This window comes from Lycium barbarum, chromosome 9 (assembly GCF_019175385.1).
Source record: "Lycium barbarum isolate Lr01 chromosome 9, ASM1917538v2, whole genome shotgun sequence".
In the NCBI taxonomy this organism is placed as follows: Eukaryota; Viridiplantae; Streptophyta; class Magnoliopsida; order Solanales; family Solanaceae; genus Lycium; species Lycium barbarum.
The window spans coordinates 121,938,280-121,960,683 of NC_083345.1; the positions used below are offsets into that span (position 1 = coordinate 121,938,280).

The 22,404-nt window shown below is 37.7% G+C and overlaps 1 protein-coding gene, 2 long non-coding RNA genes and 1 pseudogene across 4 annotated transcripts; 2 read left to right on the plus strand and 2 right to left on the minus strand.

Moving 5' to 3' along the window:
• The first annotated feature begins 15 nt into the window (after nt 1-15).
• LOC132612283 (casein kinase 1-like protein HD16) lies at nt 16-13,635 on the plus strand (annotated as a pseudogene).
• Nucleotides 2,012-4,814, minus strand: LOC132609759 (uncharacterized). 2 transcript variants are annotated; one of them, XR_009570935.1, is made up of 3 exons: nt 4,272-4,814; nt 3,188-3,240; nt 2,012-2,259 (listed from the first exon to the last, which is right to left on the minus strand). It is a non-coding gene; the product is annotated as an uncharacterized LOC132609759 (long non-coding RNA). The 2 variants fall into 2 exon arrangements; XR_009570934.1 differs by lacking the exon at nt 4,272-4,814 and having other exon boundaries at nt 3,188-4,265.
• LOC132608708 (probable mitochondrial-processing peptidase subunit beta, mitochondrial) lies at nt 5,873-9,042 on the plus strand. The gene is made up of 4 exons (XM_060322452.1): nt 5,873-6,006; nt 7,084-7,149; nt 8,242-8,349; nt 8,547-9,042. Exons 1-4 carry the CDS (start codon nt 5,944-5,946, stop codon nt 8,574-8,576), a joined length of 267 nt encoding a protein of 88 aa, XP_060178435.1. The 5' UTR covers nt 5,873-5,943; the 3' UTR covers nt 8,577-9,042.
• Nucleotides 13,636-15,759: 2,124 nt separating the features above from the next.
• LOC132608710 (uncharacterized) lies at nt 15,760-21,551 on the minus strand. Its single transcript, XR_009570485.1, has 2 exons — nt 21,376-21,551; nt 15,760-16,220 (listed from the first exon to the last, which is right to left on the minus strand). It is a non-coding gene; the product is annotated as an uncharacterized LOC132608710 (long non-coding RNA).
• Between the last annotated feature and the right edge of the window lie 853 nt (nt 21,552-22,404).

Genomic DNA, 22,404 nt, shown 5'->3' on the forward strand with positions numbered 1-22,404 from the left:
TGAGGTGGCTTATGCATGATATCAATTAAAGGTTTACCTGGTTCAAACACACCACCTTATGAGTGGCAACTCTACAAGTAAGTCTTTTTATTCTCTTTTAATTGATGGCATTTGCTGTTTGTGGTAGTGCCCTTGGTGGTGGTCATGGGATACCACGTGTCCATTACAAGGGGCGGCATGGTGATTACTATATTATGGTATGTGATTTCTTACTTTAGTGTAACTTTTTGATTGTCTCACTTCGGACTTCATATTCAATCTCCATGAAATTACAGAAATGCTTTCCATGAGTGTAGGTTACGGATATGCTTGGTCCTAGTTTATGGGATGTCTGGAACAATAATTTTCATAAGTGAACTCCATTCTGTATTTGTAATAATATTCTGAGGAGGTTGTTGCTGGTCCCTGGAATTCAATGACATTCTATTTGATTTTTTCATTGTCCATTTCAGGATGTCTATTGCAATGGTAGCATGCATTGCCTTTGAAACAATATCCATACTTGAGAAGTTGTACTCTAAAGGGTAAGTATGGATTTGTGATTATCATCCTGCTACGGTCTGAAAGCTATGATCCATCTTAGGCAGAAACTGTATTTGGGTTAAGATGATACAGTGAACTTCCATTGTGGGAACATATCCCCCAATTACTTATTTTACAAGCAAGATCACAAAACATCTTGTGTCTATGTTAGTCTCTGGTTTGTGGATGACATCTGTTCCAGAATATGGGGTTTTGCTCCGTACAAGTGAACATACCTTTTTGTGGTAGTACCTGAAATAATCTTGTCATACTGGTGCTATTGTTCTGCAGGTATGTGCTTGGGGATGTGAAACCTGAAAACTTCCTTCTTGGAACACCTGGAATTCTTGATGAGAAAAAACTGTTTCTGGTTGACCCTGGATTAGGTATTTTTTTGACCTTGGATTAGGTATTATATGGATAATGTAGCTTTACATAAAAGAAAATAAATTCGACAATTGTTAAGACATCTCTTTATATTAAATTTTGCAATCTTCATCATGTGTTTATTTTGGTGCCACAATTTTATGTGTTTACCTGTTTGAGTGTTGCAGCAACTAAGTGGCGTGATACTTCAAGTGGTCTCATGTTGAACATGACCAAAGGCCTGATGTCTACTATTCATGATAAATTGACTAGTTCTACATTGACCATCAACCTAGCAACCCTCATTGAGCTTACGTAGGATAAGAATTCACACAAGTTTGTTCTAAAATTCAAAATCACTTACTTTGTCGTCGAGTTCCCTGGATGTTAACAGTTTTTAACTTTACTATTACATCTTTTTCTTTTTTACTTTCATGTAAAATTTACCTTAAGTTTCTTCAGATTTTTGGAAGTATATAGTCCATTATTATTTGTATACCGTTATAGACAAGTAGACACCTATATGGTTTACTGATTAGTATTCTAAGGGTTTCTTTAGAATTATTGTGCTCTAGGCACTTGCCCTTGTTAATACAATGCAGTATTAATCACCAGGTATCTCGTTCTTTTGAGATGTTAAGAGTTATAATAAATGAATTGAAGCCGTGCAATAAGCTCATGCTTGACCTTACAAAAGAAACGACATTCCTCTCTCTTTATGGAAACAGAAGAGAGGGAACTCCACAGAACCCAAACATTATTCCTGTTATGAGCTGATGAAATTTATCATTGTCACGACCCAACCCCGTGGGCCGTGACAAGTGCCCGAATTGGGCACCCGAACACAATCACAAATCCGGGCGGCAAACAGATGACTTATACTGACACAAATATCAAACGCTGCCTTAGATTATATCAAACACATCCAGGTATATAACAGAAGCCGACAAAGCGGTGTTTCAAATTTATAAGATTTTCAAAGAAAATTTCGGCAGAGTTTCCTTTGTTTTTCGGACTTATCCAAAATAACCCTGTACACAGCAAATTCCAACAAAGGCCACACAGGGCCAACAGAACAACATATACATGTGCGAGCCGACAAGGCTGCCATTACGAATGGGTACGCCCCAAACATAAGTCATAGACATAAAACGCATCAACAACTACAAACAGACCCACACCGATGTCCACAGACCTCTAAGAGTAATGACCGTATTATGTGGCGGGACAGGGCCCCGCCATACCCAAATAAACACCTACGAATACAACATAAGGGAGTTATACCACAAGCTAGCTCCGGAACAAAGGAGCAGTCCAAAATAGCTGAAATAGTGTCCTAAGCTGGCGGATCTCCGAAACGAGCGTCTGTACCTGCGGGCATGAACGCAGCCCCCCGAAGAAAGGGGGTCAGTACGGAATATGTACTGAGCATGTAAAGCATGAAATGTAGTAATAGACTCATAAGGAGACAAAGTATGTAGGACCCAATGCAGCAATCAGAAATTCATAAAACTTGCCTTTGGACATATTTTATCTGTATCATTCTCATATCAATATCGTTATAGAGTTTTGTAATCAAAGTTGCAAAATCATTCTGTATATAACATATATAACGTGTCCCGGCCCTTTAATGAGGGACTCGTTAATTAAAATCATAGCATCATAAACATAAACAATAGACGTGTCCCGGCCCTTTAATAAGGGACTCGGTAATAGGGAATATGCCCTCCTGGCCACCATCTCCATATCATCATGTCATCATATCATCATATACATAGATATATAACGTGTCCCGGCCCTCTAGTGAGGGACTCGGTGATTAATATAGTAAATATGCGCACGAGAACGTGTCCTGGCCCGGGACTCAGTGAAGGATATAGCGGTAAGCACGAGCAGAATAAATAGCAACCACATATATGCAATTCATCTTTTTGAGACTCAGTGGATAAGCAACTAACCAGCTCTAAAGTGTAAAAATAATATTCATATTCAGTTCATCTTAAGTCTCATACAAACTATTACAAGAAACGTTTCAGATTTCATGTACGTATATCGCTTCAACATGGTATAGCTTTTGAAAGTCAAGTATGTCTCTAGTTGTGTAATTCTTTAAGTATAGGAACTTTCATGCATTATTCATTAGTCAATCATATTGTAGGCACATGACAATAACCTTAATGAAATATAGAATCATAAGTCATACATGAAACTAGAGAATAGAATCTACCCCAAGGTTCATATCGTTTCACACTTACGTCTAGGACATGCCAAAAGAAGAAGGAATAGGCTTTACACATACCTTTTGCGTTTAGTTGTATTCTAACTTGTACTTGCTGCCCAAAAACACTTATCCTATATCAAGATGTGAAGAACTACAATTAGTCTACAAGGGCATTCAATACGTATTGTGACACTCACAATTCCTTTCTAACAATTAAACGACGTTTTGTTCGCATTCAAACCAACTAGCGTTACAAGCTAACATTGCTAATCGTTCTTTCATATATTAATCAAGACTTGTTTAAACATGACGTAGGGAACTTGGGCAGTCCATACACCATTCAAAACTGTTTCATACACATGGCTAAACAACACACATAGCATTTCCATTCTCACTTAGCAATTTTCCAGTTTTAACTTGCAACAACAACAACACGTTTAATGACATTACTTTCATGATTTTTGGAACTGTTTTAGCATCATTTCCATTCTTATAACAGCCCACCATCATTTCAGTTTCAGCTTGAATCAATGCACTTTACTTTCACTAAACGTTTGCAACAAGAATCAACATTCAACACACACAAATTCACTTCTAACATCAAAACTGTCCACAGTTTTGGACTGCCTATACACTTCATCATAATTCATTTCTTTAACACCTCAATTCACATATTCAACATGCATACAATGCACCACAATGTCCATAACAACAACAATCCAAATGTGACACAAAACAGTCCCTAAATCTCCCCTAAAACAGTCCCTTTTTACACGGCTACAACACCCTTCCCACAATTTCGTGATTTTCATCCGTTTATCCAACTACAATACATTCAATCCATTTCCAATACATGTTCAAGAAGATAAAGCATGACTTCATTAGAACCTTCAACTCACGGCTCATTTTTATTTCAAGAAAAAAAAACAGTCCCATATCCAACATACAACATCACAACCAAACTTCTACAAATCTTTGTTCATTTGCCTATGTTGATACATATTCAATTCATCAACAATACATGCAAAATGAAATCAATCATGACTTCACCTCACTCACGGCTAACTCTTTACTTCAACTACAACAACAATCCAACAACAACATGCATGAACTATACATTCAAATCGTCATACAACACATGAAAAAAATTATCAACTCTTACCTTGTAACTACACTTCAATCGGCTAGCCTTCACTTTCACTTCTTGGATTTTTTTTTTTTAACACTTGTTCTTGCTATATCAATGGATGCTACACGTTAATATACCTTCAATGGAGTTAAATTGCTTGAGAAACTGAAATTTTTGGATCAATTTTTCTTCACCATTTTCGGCTAGCTCTAGCCGTGAGTCTCTCTTTCTCTCTCTAAGTGTTCTACACTTTGGAATGTTGTAATGAGTTGTGAAAGTGTGGAGTGGGCAGATTTTTTTTGTCTCTTTGTCCCCTCCATGCCTTGGACATGTGGATCACACTAATATTGGGTCAAGATTCCTTGACCAAGGCATTGAAATGCACGGCCAAGCATGGCCTAAAAGTGGGCTGTTTTTTTTTTGTTTTGTCTTCCCAATCCCACTTATTAATCCAAGTGTGATTAGTTTAATCCCAATTTTCCATTAACACTTCCATGCCAAACGAAAATTGTAGACAAATTGTGATTCGAAACGAAACCGGAAGTTAAAATTTCTACTTTGTATCTTAAGATAGTCTTGTCTTTAACTTGTCACTTTTAGTTTAAAACGTTCCCAATGTATGAAAATGTAGGATGTAACAATCATGCTGTCTGTAATCTGTAGAATATACAACCTGAAAATCAGTAACCATTTATTTGTCGAATAAATAATTGAGCACTCATTTGTCCAATTATTTAGTCTCAATATTTTGCCATTTTCTTAGTTCAACTATCTATTTTTTGCAGCTATGTCCTGTAGGAACTTAGCTTTCTTGATGCAAAATAGTCTGTACATACTAGAGCATAAGTGTATTATGTATTCTGATGTCATATTTTATCATTGTATGTTTGCAGGTTGATGGTCAAACAGAGGAAGTCATCTTTGACCATTTGCATTCATCTGCATACCAGTACTCACCTTTGGGAAGCACTATTCTTGGACCTGCCCAGAATATAAAGACAATCACCAGAAGTCATTTGAAGGACTACACATCAACACATTATACTGCTCCCAGAATGGTATTTGGGAAATGATTTCCTCTTCTTTTTCTAAGTCTGCCTTGTTTGTCAGCTCAAAGTTGATTCGTTAAACATTATCATCTGCTGTCTAAACTCTCAACCTTCTTCGGGGACATTAAAATAGGTAATTGTTGCTTCCGGGCTTGTTAAACATGAAGAATTCGTTGATCAAGTTAAGAAACAATTTACTAAGCTTTCAGCCGACCTGTCTATGGCCTCAGAATTGGTTACCATAGAACCAGCAATTTTTACAGGTTCAGAGGTATGCCTATCTTCTTATCAGGGTGTTTTGACGGTGTTTCGTTTGCTAGATTATGGTCCTCATGCTGATCATTTAACTAAAATCAGGTTAGGGTAATTGATGATGATATTCCTTTGGCGCAATTTGCTGTTGCTTTTCAAGGGACACCATGGACTGATGCAGATACCATTCCGCTGATGGTAATGCAATCAATGCTGAGCACTTGGAATAAAAATGCTGTGAGGAGGGAAGCACATGGGGTGACTTGTGTGTCACCACTTTTTTGCAATCTGTGTCATTGCAAGCATGTGGATGGATCTCTGACTCATGTTTTTTGACGCGACTTCTAATAGTTTGCAGTTCCAGTCTGGCACAAAGTGTTGGCATTAATGAACTAGCAGAGAGCATGATGGCTTTTAACACCAACTATAAAGATACTGGTCTTTTTGGTGTGTATACTGTTGCAAAGGTGAAAATCTTTATCACCGTGTCTTCCTTCTGTTGAAAAGAATGTGGTGTGATGATATGTTATCTTATTTTCCTTGCATTTTCTTTTGTTAAATAAAATTTGTTCTCGATGTGTGTATGTTTTTTTTTTGTGTGTGTGTGTGTGTGTGTGTGAGAGAGAGAGAGAGAGAGAGAGAGAGAGAGAGTCTGGGAGGGGTGGAGCTGTTGGTGCTGAAGAGCTGCAATAAATGCAAGTGATTGCTCGGTTGCTCGTACTATTAGAGTTGGATGTAAAGATGTTAATACGGCGTGTCTTGTATCGTGGGTATGGATATTCAAATTTACCTTCTATTATATCCTCCAGATGTGTTCTAGTTTCATTATGATTGAAATGAAGTGTTGATTCTTGAATATGCTTAAAAAGTCTTCTAAGAATTATATTGGTTGTATAGCGAATGCAGACAGTGAAGTAGTTCTATGTCATCTACTGGTCATGTTTTGGGTTGATGCAGTTTATATATTCTGACATTGAATATTAGGCAAGGTGGTACTGATCGGCTTGGATTTTTGGGATACTGTGGATAGTATAAACTGAGAAATTTATTTATACGATCTTAAAAGAAGCAGATTTTCCCCTAAAGATAAAGAAACATGGTTAGGTGTTGCTATTGTGATCCTTTTAACTGGCCTACGGTTGTGAATAATTCTAGTTTTATATTTGGCATGGTGGTACTGATCTGCTTGGATTTTTGAGATATTGTGGTTAATATAAACTGAACAATTTATTTATTTGCTCTTAAAAGAAGAAGATTTTTTTCTCTAAAGACAAATAAAATAAGTGCTGGCATTGTGATCCTTGACTGGCATGTGGCTATAAATTATTCTAGTTTGATCTCAAATGGAATCTTTTTTGCAGCCTGATTGTTTGAATGATTTATCCTACTGCATTATGTGTGAGGTAAGCAAATTGTGCTACCGAGTTTCAGATGCTGATGTGACTCGTGCTTGCAACGTGTTACTTAATGTTTAACCGCCAGGTCTAGTACTCTTTTTCCCCTGTTGCTTTTCTTTGTTTCTCACTTATAATACTGGTTTGCAGTTGAAGTCTTGTCTCATGCTTCACATTGATGGAACTGGTCCTGTTGCCGAGGACATTGAACATCAGGTATAAATGATATCTGATTCTGTGGGTGTATATGCGTGTTATGTCATGACTGTAATCAGTCTTTTTTCTTTCTGTTATTCCTTTTATTTTCCGGGTAGAAGTATTGGGATGGGGTTGAGTCATGGATTAGTCGTCGCAGATGGAATTTGCTTCCTTCTCCCACAGTATTAAATTCCTGAAGAGTATACTGGACACCTCCATATATGTGCATAAAAGAAACACTGAACTGCTTCATGTACTTTAATCATTCTATGAACGTAAATATTCTGAAGTAGAAGCCACAATAGTGGTGATGAGGATATTTTAGCTTGAACTTTATTACTCTTAGAGCAGTTTTAGTGAACTGTGCCAAATCACTCTAATTCATTGCACTAGCCTAGATAATGACAACAGGTTTCCATTATTGTAAGTAGATTCTGAATTTCAAAATTCCACAATGCTAGTAACATCCTCTTCACCACTATTACAGCTTCTACTGCCAATATGTCGCTGTAACTATATGTGCTGTAGCCATATCAGCAGCAGTACACCACCATGTTGTGATCATAAAGTTCATTCTTGCAAGAGGTAGTGTGACTGGGTGGTGGAGTACAACAGGAAGAAGCAACGTAATTATGCTTGCTTAACGTACAAATATATAAGAACAAAATGAAGGCTGAAAGGTGTTACTGCCAACCGGTTGTTGGTAACAATAGCTCTTAATAGACCTAATAAGAACAGAAAAAAAGAGTAGCTCTTAAACCGTAGTCCCTTTGTGAAAGGTTGAGTTAGGTAAATTTGTAATATGATATCTGCCTTTTTTCTGGTTTTATGTTTGCTGACAAGTTTGGGCGTGTCATCAAGTATCTGTGTTCTGTATGAAGTAAACCATACTGCATCATCTGCTTGTAGGCAGAGAACATAGGTTGATGACTCTCCCCGCCTTGCTTTTTCCAATGGGGGAAAAAAAGAATTGATGCATTTTGTGTAAAGCTTGATTCCATTGGGAATGGGGTCTGGTGATTTTGTAAAACTAGGATCTTTTTGCTTTTATGTGCTGCTTTTACAGTCTTAGAGAGTAATGCATTTCCCTTTCTTTTCTCCTGCTTGCAGCTACTCACATACGACAGAAGGATTCCAGTCACGGAGCTGTTTGCAAGGATTGATGCCGTGGATGCTAGCACCATCAAACGAGTTGCGAACATATTTATATTGGACCAGGTAAGGATTCAAAAAACATTTGAGACTTGGGGATCTCTTGCTATGAAACAACTTTTTATTTGACGACAAAAGCTTAAAAGGTTCCCTTTCTGCCACTGGGTCAACAACACTCTGCTATGAAACAATGTTACTCATATTTGCTTGATCTTCTTTTCTGAGTGTTAACCAATTTGTATATCTTTTCTCCCTTTTGGCAGGATGTTGCTATATCCACAGTGCTTTGGTAGAATGTTGCTATATCCACAGTGCGGCCTATCCAGGATCTACCTGATTATAACTGGTTCAGGCGTAGAACCTACATGCTCCGTTATTAGGTGATTCTTTGTTTCGGAGTTGTAATGCATCACAATTACCCACCTTGCGCGACCATTTCCTTGTTGAATATATAGGTCTTACTTTTCTAATTATTCTTCTTGCATCCCTTCTGGTTTTGTAACGGGTTTGTAGTTTTTTCCTAAAAAAATAAGCGGCCTATATTCAATAATATGGTTGTCGACATTTGTTTTGATATTCTTTAAAAAATTGTAGATTGCAAATTTGCATAGGTTTGTTATGATTACGTTTGTTCATAGTGGACGGTTCTTTAAGTGAAATCGATTGTGCAATTGATCTTCATACAGAAGCTTTCTAGAATCTCTTGGCAATCGAGACTACTCCACAGATATAGCAATTTCCAATCTAAACTTAATATGAAGCAATTGCTTGTCTAAAATATACATGAGAAGGTTGTTTTCATTTTTGACCCATGCCGTTGCTGCTAGTTGTAATTACGTCTGGTTATTTGTTTCACTTATGTAACCTTTAAAATCAATTAAATTGAGGCATTGCTTTTTGAAAAAAGAAATGAATTGAAATTCACAAAGCATAACAAATCCGAGCATTTTTATTATCCAAAACTAAACAAGCAACTCTATAATAGGAACACCACGTTACACTAATTGGGATATCCCATTCTTCTAGGGAACAAGGTGAAGCATTCATTTTAGACGAACTCGGTGGTCATGGCAAAGGGCCAGTGAAAAAATGCAGTTGCACGCATGGAAACAAACCTACCGATTGACTTAGTATAGATGATCTCAGTTACTAGTGGGAATTTTAAAATCAAATGTCAAATTTCAGCATAACTAATGCAAAAGGCGTCAGGCAGAATGGGATGATTCAACAAATTCTTACTTATAAGTGAACAAAGCCTCATCTACTAATCCTCTATCCTCCATGCATGCACATTTTATTTTCGTGATGCTACGACTTACCACTTTCCAAGGTAACCAAAATATCTCCTATAAATTAGCTGGGGAAGTTAATACGAGGCATATTACTGACAATGGGAACTCATGAAGTAGAATGCTCACAACAACAAGAAGAAGGTGAACACATTTTCCAGAGTAGATATCCTCCGGTCCAAGTACCGGACAACGTGACTCTCCCCGATTTTGTGCTTCACAATGTAGAATTATACGCTGACAAACTGGCATTTGTAGATGCTACCACTAGCAAAGGCTACACTTATGGCGAAGTTGCAAGAGACATAAGGAGGTTTCCCAAGGCCTTGAGGTCCCTTGGCTTAAGAAAAGGAAGGGTTGTGTTGGTAGTGCTCCCAAATGTACCGGAATATGCTATTGTTGCTCTTGGAATCATGGCTGCTGGTGGTGTCTTCTCTGGTGCAAATCCAGCAGCTCATTCATCGGAAATTATGAAACAAGTTGAATCTGCTGATGGCAAGCTTATTGTCTTTGATCTACCAACCTATCACAAGGTAAGTATACTTTAAATTCAGTTCACATGCAGAATTTTGCCTAAGCAGTCTCAGCCTATAATCATAATTAACTTGAGTTGTCTGTGATTTGCATATGAAGTTATAGAGATTATAGACTTCACTTCTTGTTCCGAATGGATGTTTATTTTGTATTATTTTCAAGCAGTGATAGTCTATTATACACACTCGCTACTGACTTGTTATGACCAAATTCGTTGTACTTGTTACTCTTTTCGGTTTTGTTACTCTTTTCGGTCCAATTAAAGCTTGCATTTTACTATGATGGTAAAACAAATGGTTATCTTCCACCTAAAGTAATGGAAATTGCAAGTAAAAGATTGTGGACTGCCAGTAATAATACTAGGCGAAGAACGTGTAGAAGGAACAATTCATTGGGATGAATTGCTCGAAGCTGCAGATCGTGCCAGTTCCAGAACTGATCACCTAACAAACCAAGAAGATGAAATTGTGCAGCAAACTGATTTATGTGCGTTGCCCTTTTCATCAGGCACAACAGGACTATCCAAGGGCGTGATGTTAACTCACAGAAATCTAGTAGCAAACCTCTGCTCTACTCTCTTCAGTATAAGTCCTTTAGGTACAGTACTCAACAATTCCTCTCTATGTTGCATGCCTTGGTTTGCATTTCTAAACTGCATTCCCTGACTATTAAGAAAATCATTGCTTAAGGGGAACTGTAAGGTATGCTAGTGTGCACGTGCACCTCGGAAGAACTGGAAGCCGGAGGGATGACCTAGAATCATTGGCTTACACGCTCATCTTTCTTCTCCCAGGCCGGCTGCCTTGGCAGGGATATCAGGTTAGCATTTTGTCGACTTAGAATGCAACAGAGGCAGATGCTGTATGTTCCACACGGAGCATAAAATTTATATATAAAACCCACTGAAATTGCAACAAATATAAGTGCTGAATCCATAATTTTAGAAGTACAATGGGTTTAGTATTAAGAACATTAAAAGTCGAGCGCATAGAGCTTAAAGCCTGGATCCGCCTCTGGAATGTTGTTTTACTTTTTAATAGCTTCCTTCTGTGACACATGATGTGATCTTTGTAGGGTGAGAATAAATGTTTCCTTGTCTGTAAGAAAAAAATGGCGAATTCTCCAGAAATACTTTGCTGCTTCTGCCCTGCTCCATTTAGATAGTTCATGGAATATGTTGTGAACTTGAAGTTTGATGAGGAGCCTAATTATGCGAAATATATCTCATTGTTTGATGGAATAGTAGATACAAATCCATACATCAGGCCAATCAACACTGATGGTGCACAGAAGGTATTACTTGACATTTCATAATTCAGGGCATCCTTGAACTCGAAAGTCGGTGACAGGAGAATTTTTTGTAACACATTTTATGTTATTGAAGCTTATATATCAAGTCGGACAGAAGAGAGGAAGGCTTACAATGGAAGAAGATGAAGATGAACAACCAAAGAAGAAAGTACGGATGGGAATGCCTACAACACAATGGATTTGTGTTTACAATGCTCGTCGCCCAATAAAGCAAAGGTATCTATACTTGTGCGTGATATTTCTTGGTCTTTAGCTTGTGAACAAGGAATTAATACAACTGGCAATTGTAGGTAGCATTATAATGTTACTGATATGAGGCTGGCTCAGTACATTGTAGGCACACGTCCCCGATTCACTATTCTGTTTTGCATTTTTTACATTTCTCTCTCATATATAGTCGATTGTTAAATTTACTAAAAAGTTCTGCTTTCCAGATCAAGAAAAGAATTTTGCTCTTCTCATTTGATTCCGTAGTTCATTCTTTCCCTTTTGGTTTGGTTGTGGGGAGGGGAATATGTTTTGGTAAGTACCAGGAATTTAACTAATAGAGCAGAAGAGTCAAGGCAAAAAGCACAAAACAAGTGACAAAGTCTGTTACAGCTTTAAGCGCAAATTGTAATTAAAGTGTGGACTTTGACGAAGGAAAGCTCCAATTAGGAAGAAATAAAAATAGAGAAATGTAATGCAATTGTAGACATTGTTTATTTTTCTGATCCTATGTTGCTTGCAGACAAAAAAAGCTGGTATGAGAGCTTTAATGCTGTAAGTTGCTGGAGAAGTTAGAAGATCATTATTCTGCAATTTCACAATACCTGTATCGAGTACCAGATGCAAAAGAGCCGTGTCGAGCTTTTCTAATAGAGTTTGGCTTGGAAACCCGATCAGTTGTTTGATTGACATGGTAAGTTCTAGAACGAGTGGTTTGTTATATAAAATTAGTCTGTTTCAGGTATTGTCCTGGAATGTTTGGTCATTTGCTCTTTAAGGCTAGAAATGTGTCTGGAAAGGGGTTATTCTCAACAACAAAAAGTGTATATAAACTTCTTCGAATAGAAATATGTATGGAAAGAGGTCATTTTTCACTCCAAAGCACACGGGTTTAGGATGTCGTCTTAGTTCATTTCACTTTACATTTCCTGAGATAGAGAAGACCACTAATTGTGAATGTATTAGTATATCTTTCCGAGGTGCATAATTCAGAGCTGCATGTGCTACTTCGATGAACTCATTATTACATTTTGTTTTTGGGTGACATAACTATATAATCCTGGATATGGTTATAAGTTGGGAGTTTCTGGATTACCTTGTGCAAAAAATAGTTGGAAGTTTCTGAGTTATTATTAATATTATTTACTTTGATTAGGGAAATTTCTAGGTTAATAAATTCTATTTTGAAAAAATAACCCTTCTCTGTATTGTATTTTATAACAAAAAACAGAAGATGGAGAAGAAAGCAAGAAAACCAGCATGCTCAACAACAACAACATACCCAGTGAAATCCCATAATATGGGTCTGGGGAGGGTAGAGTTTAGGCAGACCATACTCCTACCAAGGTAGGGGGGCTGTTTAAAACCAGCATGCTCCAGTTATAAAATTTGGAAAACATTTACAAAAAAGGAAAAGGTACTATTTGAAACTTAAACATCTATAGCTTATGTCTTATAAGTGACCAGAAAGACTTTCTGATTGCTTATTTTTCCCACATCTAGCTTTAAATTGAATGCTTGTATGCAAAATAAATGTTGCTTTACAGTTACCAATTTAAAAAAAAAATGCATGTTGCTTTTGATCCAGTTAGTCTTTTCAATAGATTGAATTAACGGAAAAGGGCCAAAATTACCCCTGAACTTTGAAAAATAGTTCATCCATGCCCTTCGTTATACTTTAGGGCCAATTATACCCTTACCGTTATACTTTTGGCCAAATATGCCCCTGAGTATAACGGCGTGCCACGTGTCGGTCTCTCAGTGGCCAACTTATTGGTGATGTTTAATCAGTTTTAGCTTTGTACCTCTATTTTGCAGCGAAGAATGGCTTAAGAAAATGGATCAGAACAAAAATTCCATAAAGCCAATAATGGAGTCCACTTATGGTAAGGATTCAGCTGTTAAGTGGACTGTCTACTGGAGAACATTTTTCCTATCAGTTGTTGAACAGTTAGGGTACATCAATGGAGAAGAATGGATGGTTGCACATTTCCTCTTCAAGAAGAAATGAATTTGGCAGTTGCCTGAATGCATTTTACCCAAAAGCTTTAATAAGAGGACACTCAGTACGTCACAAGTTTGAAGAGTTGTGATCTTGTAATGATCTCCTTAGTTAGAGAGTACTAGGAGAGAAAACGTGCCGATTGCTGTTGTCTTTGCCTATTAGTTTCAGAGCATTAGGAGAGAAAATTATAGTATTAGATGGCATTACGAAGACAATGCAGTTAATAAATGTGATCATTTAGTTGACTTGTTGCTGAAATCCAATTGGACAAAAGTTTTATCAAGGATATGCAAAGGGAAATAAGTTGGCCACTGAGAGACCGACACGTGGCACACAATTATACTCAGGGGCATATTTGGTCCAAAGTATAACGGTAAGGGTATAATTGGCCCTAAAGTATAACGAAGAGCATGAATGAACTATTTTTCAAAGTTCAGGGGTAATTTTGGCCCTTTTCCGTTGAATTAATGTGTTAGGAATCAAGAATTTGTACTTTAATTTGTTAGTGATTTACTCTTGTGAAGTTAAAAATAGCATCAAGGTGACTATAGATAAAGCTATAGAATTATACTCTATATTTGGGCATCTTTACGATCCTTGTCAATGTTAAAGTCTGTGTAAATGGCAGGTATGGTGGTGTGTAAATGGCAGGTATGGTGGAGTTTCATCAAATATATAGAAAAGGGAATGTTGATTTCTCAAAGGGGAACTGAACACGTCTTGCCAATATGGTACTAGTGTTTCTTCGCTCTTGCATAATTTAGCAACTGAATACATTACTATTGGTATTTTTAAGATCATCTAAATTGAATTTGTTTTTATGAGCAGTCATGCACCAAATGTGTGTATGCTTGTAGGATCAAAATTAAGACCTTTGATATAGACATTAATGCTTTTGTTATTGTCAGTTTCCGTTTGTTACTATGGATAATTAAGAAAAGTTGAATCTAAAACTCTCTTTAAATCTAAGTAATCATCATAGACCACAAGAAAGTCCCAATCTACTTCATGATTCACCCGTAAAATTTTCCTAAAATTTTTCAATAATGAGTACCTTTTGGTGTATGGGGTACAAGGTGGGCTAACTGGGTAGAGCTAAAAGCTAGTGTCAGTAAGGGAGAAATCATCATTCTTTAGAATAAAAGACAATGAAACCCTATTGACATTCAATAGGGGCTTGCACTCAATTTCCAGTTTTCCACCATATTAGATGGTGTCCATGTGGATTTCAGGGGCTTGGTCTAATTGGGATTTAGGGGAGGGTAGATTTTTGGGATGAACTTACAGCAATCCGGGGCTTATAATATATGCCTTTGGATGTGGAACGTCAGTTCCCTAAATTGTGGCATTGCCTTTGTCATCCTTTGGACAGGTTGATGAGCTTATGGATAAATTGATATGAGCGAATAACTCTAGAAGCGTCAAACAGGCGGCAAACAAAGATAGACTAATTTGTTGAATATGAATTATCAGCACCTTGAATTTGTAGTATTGGACTTGTGTTCTAAAAAATGATTTTAAAAAACTCAATCAGATTTCTTAAAATAAGTAGTGATCTTCTCCTGAAAAGTATCACAAACATAAGGAGAAGAAATGAGAGATTTGATCCTTATTATGTCCAAAGTTTTATCTTTTCTTTTAAATTAATGCATTCCTTTACATAAGCTGCTTGTTTAGTAATTAGAGGATATTTACTACAATGGAGAAACTGGTCCATCAGTAATAAAAAGTGACAGAATAGCTTGATATAGCTCCTCTTTTCCTTGCCTTGACTGTTTCGAAAAGATTGAAAATGGAAAAGTATTGACAATATTTTACTCTCTTGGCTTCAGTTTATATTTCCTTTACTCTCTATTTATTCATAATGGTATCAATCATAGAAAGATGAGGTACAAGGCATAAAGGGACTTAATTTTTGTTTTCCTTTCTCATTATTTGATTGTTGCTGCATTTGTAAGCAATTCATTTTCCCAGACAGTTGCACTATTTTTGACCGAGTTTTCAGTTTTCTAATTGGTCATGATTTGATATGTCACGACCCAACCCCGTAGGCCGTGACTAGTGCCCAATCTGGGCACCCAAACACATCTATCAAATGCTATCTCAAAATTTTTATCAAACGCATTCAAGTATATAACAGAAGCCATCAAGGCTATATTTCAAATTTAGACAATTTCCAGAAAAATTTCGGCAGAGTTTCCTTTGTTTTTCGGACTATCCAAAATAACCCTGTACACAGCAAATACCACAAAGGCCACACAGGGCCAACAGAACAACATATACACGTGCGAGCCGACAAGGCTGCCATAAACATATACAAAATGCATGCTGACAAGGCTGCCATAACGAAGGAGATCATATGGACACAACTGTACAGAAGTAGGCACACACACCCACAAATAAGTCTACAGACCTCTAAGCAGACCAAACGAATAATATGGCGGAACAAGGCCCCGCCGTACCCATGAACGAATATATACAACATAGCGAACAAAAGTGTATACCAAAAGATGTGCTCTGAAGGGAGGGGAGCACTCCAATAGCAAAAGGGGTATCCTACACTGGGGGATCACCGAACTGTGCGTCTGTACCTGCGGGCATGAAACGCAGCCCCCGAAGAAAGGGGGTCAGTACAAAATATGTACTGAGTATGCAAAGCAGAATGTACAGAAAGCAAATCTGAGACATAACGAAATGGGAGTATCAAACATAAGTGCAAATTCAATCTTATCAAATTATTTAGTTTCAAATATGTAAATCATGCATAGGGTACAGAAGAATATGGTCGCCCGCCTGTCGATAGCGCCATAACATGGCATAACACCAGAAAGATTTCAAATCTCCGTATCCCTGTCACATATCACATCACAACATAACGCCATACACAACATAACACCAAATATAGATGGAACCCGACCCTCTTTTGCGAGTAGCTCGGTGAACCATACACACAGCATAACTCCGGAGTATATCAAAATGCGCACGATAACATAACCGGCCCGGGAACCGGCGAAAGATATAACAGAACGCACGAGTAGAGTTGTGAGTAGTCATATGCATAAAATCATTATCATAAATTCGAACATAAGTAAAATGATTATATTTGAAAATCGAAATAATAATCTTAACGAATTCTTTCTGTTACGTCCCATATTTTTATACATTGGGACAACCCGGATTAACTATGATAAATTAAGGCCAAGACTATTCCGGGATTTGAAGTCGGGACTTTTGACCTTTGATTTTATTTTGAGACATAAGTTGTGTATGAAATTGTTAGCTTGAACACTTAGGAAAAATTGGGACCATAATTCATAAATTTGGAAATTAAAACTTTTGCAAAAAAAAAAAAAGGAAGATGTGTGGATTGAAGTGGTCCCCACACATTGTTGTGGCCAATTTTAATTGGTCCAACACATGTGTGGGCCCAAAGACAATAAGAGATATTTTAAGGGGACTTAAAAGATGACCACTTAGTCATCTTTCTCTCATTTCACATTCCCACACTTAGAAAATAAAGCAAGAAGTTGAGGAACCAAAACCATGGCTCACGGCCAAGACCATGGAAAACCAAATCCAAATCAAGCCTCTTTAAAAATATTTCTTGGGTACAAATCAACTAATTAGAGGTCCCTAAGTAACTTGGAAGCATTGTTGGAGTGATCAAGTCTTTCATTTAAGAGATTTGCAAACCCTAGTCTATTGGTGGAATGAAGAAGAAAGGTGAGATCTAATCTTGTTTTTGAGTTATAAATGTTGTATGCATATTATAGTATGTCAATATGGATGAAAAATCATGAAATGTAGTATGTTGGAAGTTGGGTCGTGTATGGTGTGTGAATTTGTGTAAATGGGTGTTGTGACTAAGTGAAGAATTAACTCTATTTAGTATGTTGATTGTTGTAGGGTGAAGAAATGAATGAGAACTATCGATGTATGTATATAGGTGGGTATGTAGCCGTGTATATGGCCTCCAATTTGTAGCAAAGAATGAATTAATATCGCTTAGCATCGAAATGGTTGTTGTGATGACTTTTGTGTTGGAAATGAGAGTTAAATACCCCGAAATTGATATGGTAAATGTGCGGACTGATTTGGAGAACTTTGTGCATTGAATGCAATCCTTATATATGAGAACCATTAATATATATGTATGTGTAGTGTGGACGAATGTGGGTCGTATAATATGTCGAAGATCGCATTAGTATCGCTTAACGTTTTAGTTGTCGTTGTTATGAATTTTAGTTGGAAATGAGCAATTAATAACTCAAGATTGATGTTGAGAATTTGTGGGCTGTTTTGAGGTTAGTTGTGCGTTTGACGTAAGTTGTATATTTTATGAAAATCATATCGTTCTATTGTGGATTGTGATACAAAACATGACTTGAAAATGAGGAAAGTGAAAAAAAAAAAGGGGTTGCTCGGCTAAGGGGACTGTTTTCGGGCAACATAGAGAAAAATTATTGGCTTGTTGGAAAAATTATGTGAATTGTTTAGAATGTTGTTAGTATGGATTTGGGTTAATAATCGAATGTACGAACGATATTGTGGCTTGAAAGTAAGCCGTTGAAACGAATATTTGGAAAGTTGTTGAAAGATGTAAAAGAGAGCTATTAATGTTGTTTTGCCTTTCGAATTGATTATTGATGTTGCTAGGTTGGTTATTGTGGTTGTTGTTGTTGATTTTGAGCGAGATAAATTCTCGGGATGGCCTATTTATAGGGGAAGTGCTGCCGAATTTTCTGTAAAATTTAATGATTAGTTGGAAAGAATGGCTCAAGTGCCCTTAACTAATGTTTGGTATTCGTTGGCGTATTTGTAGACCTTGGGGAGCCCGAGGCGTGGATTGGAAATTTACTTTAGATTGGCTATTTTGGAAGTGCGTACGAGGTATGTAAAGCAACCTTCCTTCTTTTGGCATGCCTTAGTTTCACATAGGCTAGATTAGAGCTTTAAGGGAATTCCAAATTCGAGATCCGAGCATGTTATGATCCATATATATATTCTTTGGCACTCTTATGTATGTTTTTATGAAATATGAACCATGATGTATTTGAAGTAATCGCTTTCCGAAATTCGCATAGAAAATGTTCACTTTAAGGAATTTTGTAATCTCTGAATGCCATATTTTTCGCATAGAGGCTCGGATCGCTCCAATAATTTTTATAGGAGTTTGCTTGATGTATAATGGGTATGTTTTTCATAGGCGGGCTCAGTTCGGGTCTATACTCGTCCGTGGGTCCCGCGACGCCCTTTATGTAAATTTGACAACTTTGAATCAAAAAGTGATAATTATCATTCCGATTTCGAATATGACTATTTTACTTATCCTTCGGATTTATAATAATGATTTTATGCATATGATTCCTCACTACTCCGCTCGTGCCTACTATGATATCGTTCGCCGGTTCCCGGGCCGGTTCTGTTGTCGTGCGCTTTTTGATACATTCCGGTGTTATGCTGTGTTTATGGTTCACCGTGCTCCTCGCTCGAGGGCCGGGTTCCACTTATGTTTGGCGTTATGCTGTGTTTGGCGTTATGCTGTGTTGTGATGTGTGACGGGGATTCGGAGATTTGAAACTTTCTGGTGTTATGCTGTGTTGTGGCGCCATCGACAGGCGGGCGACCACATTTTCCAGTGCCCTATGCATAATTTATACTTTGGAAATAAACATTTTGATATGTATTATTTTCTATATATCTGATTCGATTATTATTCAGATTTATTTCTGTACCTTCTGCTTTGCATACTCAGTACATATTTCGTACTGACCCCCTTCTCCGGGGGCTGCGTTTCATGCCCGCAGGTACAGACGCACAGCCTGGTGATCCACCTGTTTAGGACACCCTTTCTGCTATTCGGAGTGCTCCTCTCTTTCCGGAGCTTATACTTTTGGTATATATATTTATTAGTGCATTTGTATATATTCGTTCATGGGTACGGCGGGGCCCTGTCCCGTCATATGATTCTGTCGGTCTGTTTAGAGGTCTGTGGACATGTTTGTGGGTTAGGGTCTTTCTGTATGGATGTATGTACATGTCGTTTGGGCGATCCCATACGCCGAGGCGGCCGGTCCGCATATGTTGTTTGGGCGATCCTATACGCCGAGGCGGCCGGTCCGCATATGTTTATATATTGCTTGGTTAGCCCTATGTGGCTTTTGTTGGTATTTTCTGCGTGCAGGGTATATTGGATAGTCCGTAAAACAAAGGAAACTCTGCCGAAATTTTTCTGGAAATTACCTAAATTTGAAATAAAGCCTTGTCGGCTTCCGCCATATACTAGAATGAGTTGATAGAATTTGAGATAATATTTGATAGATGGGTTCGGGTGCCCAGATCGGGCACTAGTCACGGCCTACGGGGTTGGGTCGTGACACTTTCAAAAGTTTCCAAATTTTATAAAGGAGAGTCGCGGGACCCACGGGTGGGTATTTGCCCGGGTCGGGCCCGCCTATGGAAAACATACATATCATATGTCATGTAGACTCCTACAAAAATATTGGAGTAACCCGAGCATATTTGTGCAAGATATAGCATTCCAAAAATTACGAACTTCTTTAAAGTGAATCCCTTTTTATGCAAAATTCGGAAAGCGATTATTTCCAAAAACACAAAGGTTCATATTTCATCACATCATACATAAGAGTGCCAAAGAACATATACGGATCATAACAGGCTCGGATTTTGGATTTGAAAGTTTCCTTAAGGCTCTAATTTTGCCTATAAAAACTAAGACATGCCAAAAGAAAGGAAGTTGCCTTACATACCTCGAACGCACTCAAGATAGCCAATCTTTAGTAAATATCCAATCTACGCCTCGGGCTCCCCAAGGTCTACAAATACGCTAACGAATACCAAACATTAGATAAAGGCATTTAGCCATTCATTCCAGCTAATTATTAAATTCTACAGAAAATTCGGCAGCACTCCCCCTGCAATTAGGTCATCCCGAGAATTTATCTCGCTCAAAATCAACAACAACAACCACAATAACCATCCTAGTAACATCGATAACCGATTCGAAAGGCAAAACAACATTTATAGCTTTCTTTTACATCTTCCTACAACTTTCCAATTATTTGTTTCGACGGCTTATATTCAAGCCACACTATCGCTCATACATTCGATTATTAACCCGAACCCATACTAACAACCTTCAAGAGCATCCTAAACAATCCACATAATATTTCCAACGACCCGAACATTTTTTTTTCCACTGTTTGGCCGAAACAGTCCCCTTTTTCATTTCTCATTTTTCAAGTCATATTTCGTCTCAACAATCCACAATATCACGTTCTTATTCTCATATAATATACCAATTACATTAACGCACGATAGCCTCAAAACAGCCCGCGAAATCTCCCATCAATCATAAGTCATTAAATGTTCATTTCAAGACTAGAATTCATGACGACGACAACCAACCTACTAAGCGGTAGTAATGCGGTCTTCGACACCATTATAAAACTCACATTCGTCCACAACACACATATATGCATATGTTAAGGATTCCTATATATACGAATTTCGTCCAATGCACAAAGTTCTCCATTCTACAACAATTTAACATGATACAAGAATAAATTTATCAATCCAATACCACACAACACACCCCCACTTACACGGCCAACATGCCAAACACACAACCCAACTTCAACATTCTATATTTCATGATTTATATCCATTTTAGCATACTACTATAGGCATACAAGATTCACAGTACATAAACAAGATGAAACTTACCTTTGTCATTCACTTCCTTCAATAGTTAGGGTTTGAAATTGGGCACAACTAGTGGTTGGATGACTCAAACAACTCTTCCACGCTACTTAGGGACTTCAATATAGTTGATCTACACCAAGGAATTAATTTTAGAGAAGCTAAAAATGGGGGTTGGTTTGCTCTTGCCTTGGCCGAAAACAGTGGGGGGGGGGGGGGGGTGGAGCTCTCAATGTTTGATATTTTCTAAGTGTTGCAACATGAGAGAAGATGACTACTTAGTCATCTATTTAGTCCCACAAAATGTCTATATTAACTTTGGCCCCCTTAATGTGTTGGACCAATTAAATTTGGCCACACAATGTGTGGGTCCAATCCCATTTACATGGCCACCATGGCATTCTTGTACAACATTTTAAATTCCAATATTATAGATTTTGGTCCCAAATTTTCCTAAGTGTTCAATGCCATCAATTTCATATATAACTTATATCTCAAAATAAAATCAAATGATCAAAAGTCCCGACTTCAAATCCCGGAATAATCTTGGCCTTAAATTATCATAGTTCATCCGGGTTGTTCCAATGTATAAAAATACGGGACGTAACATGATAGTTGCATTTGTAAGCAATTCTTTTCCTGGACACCTCAAAGGGGAGCCTTGGAGCAACGGTAAAGTTGTCTCCGTGTGAGTTATTGGTCACGGATTCGAGCCGTGGAAGCAACCACTAATGTTGCATTAGGTTAGGCTGTCTACATCACACCCCTTGGGGTGCAGCCGTTCCCCGGACCTTGTTAACACGGGATGTTTTGTGCACCGGGTTGCCCTTTTTCTTTTCCTGGACACTTCCACAATCTTTTACTTTGATAAATGTTCCATTCTAAGTATGCACTTGTCATATGCCTAGGAAATGTCAAATTAGCATGGATCATCAGTGCAACCCAAAGCTTGACATTGAAGCTTGAAAGTTGAAACCTGTCTATTTCTCAAGATCTAAAAGTTGTTGGGTGCGGTGAGGAAATCTAGTGAATTATGAATAGACTGTGGTTCAT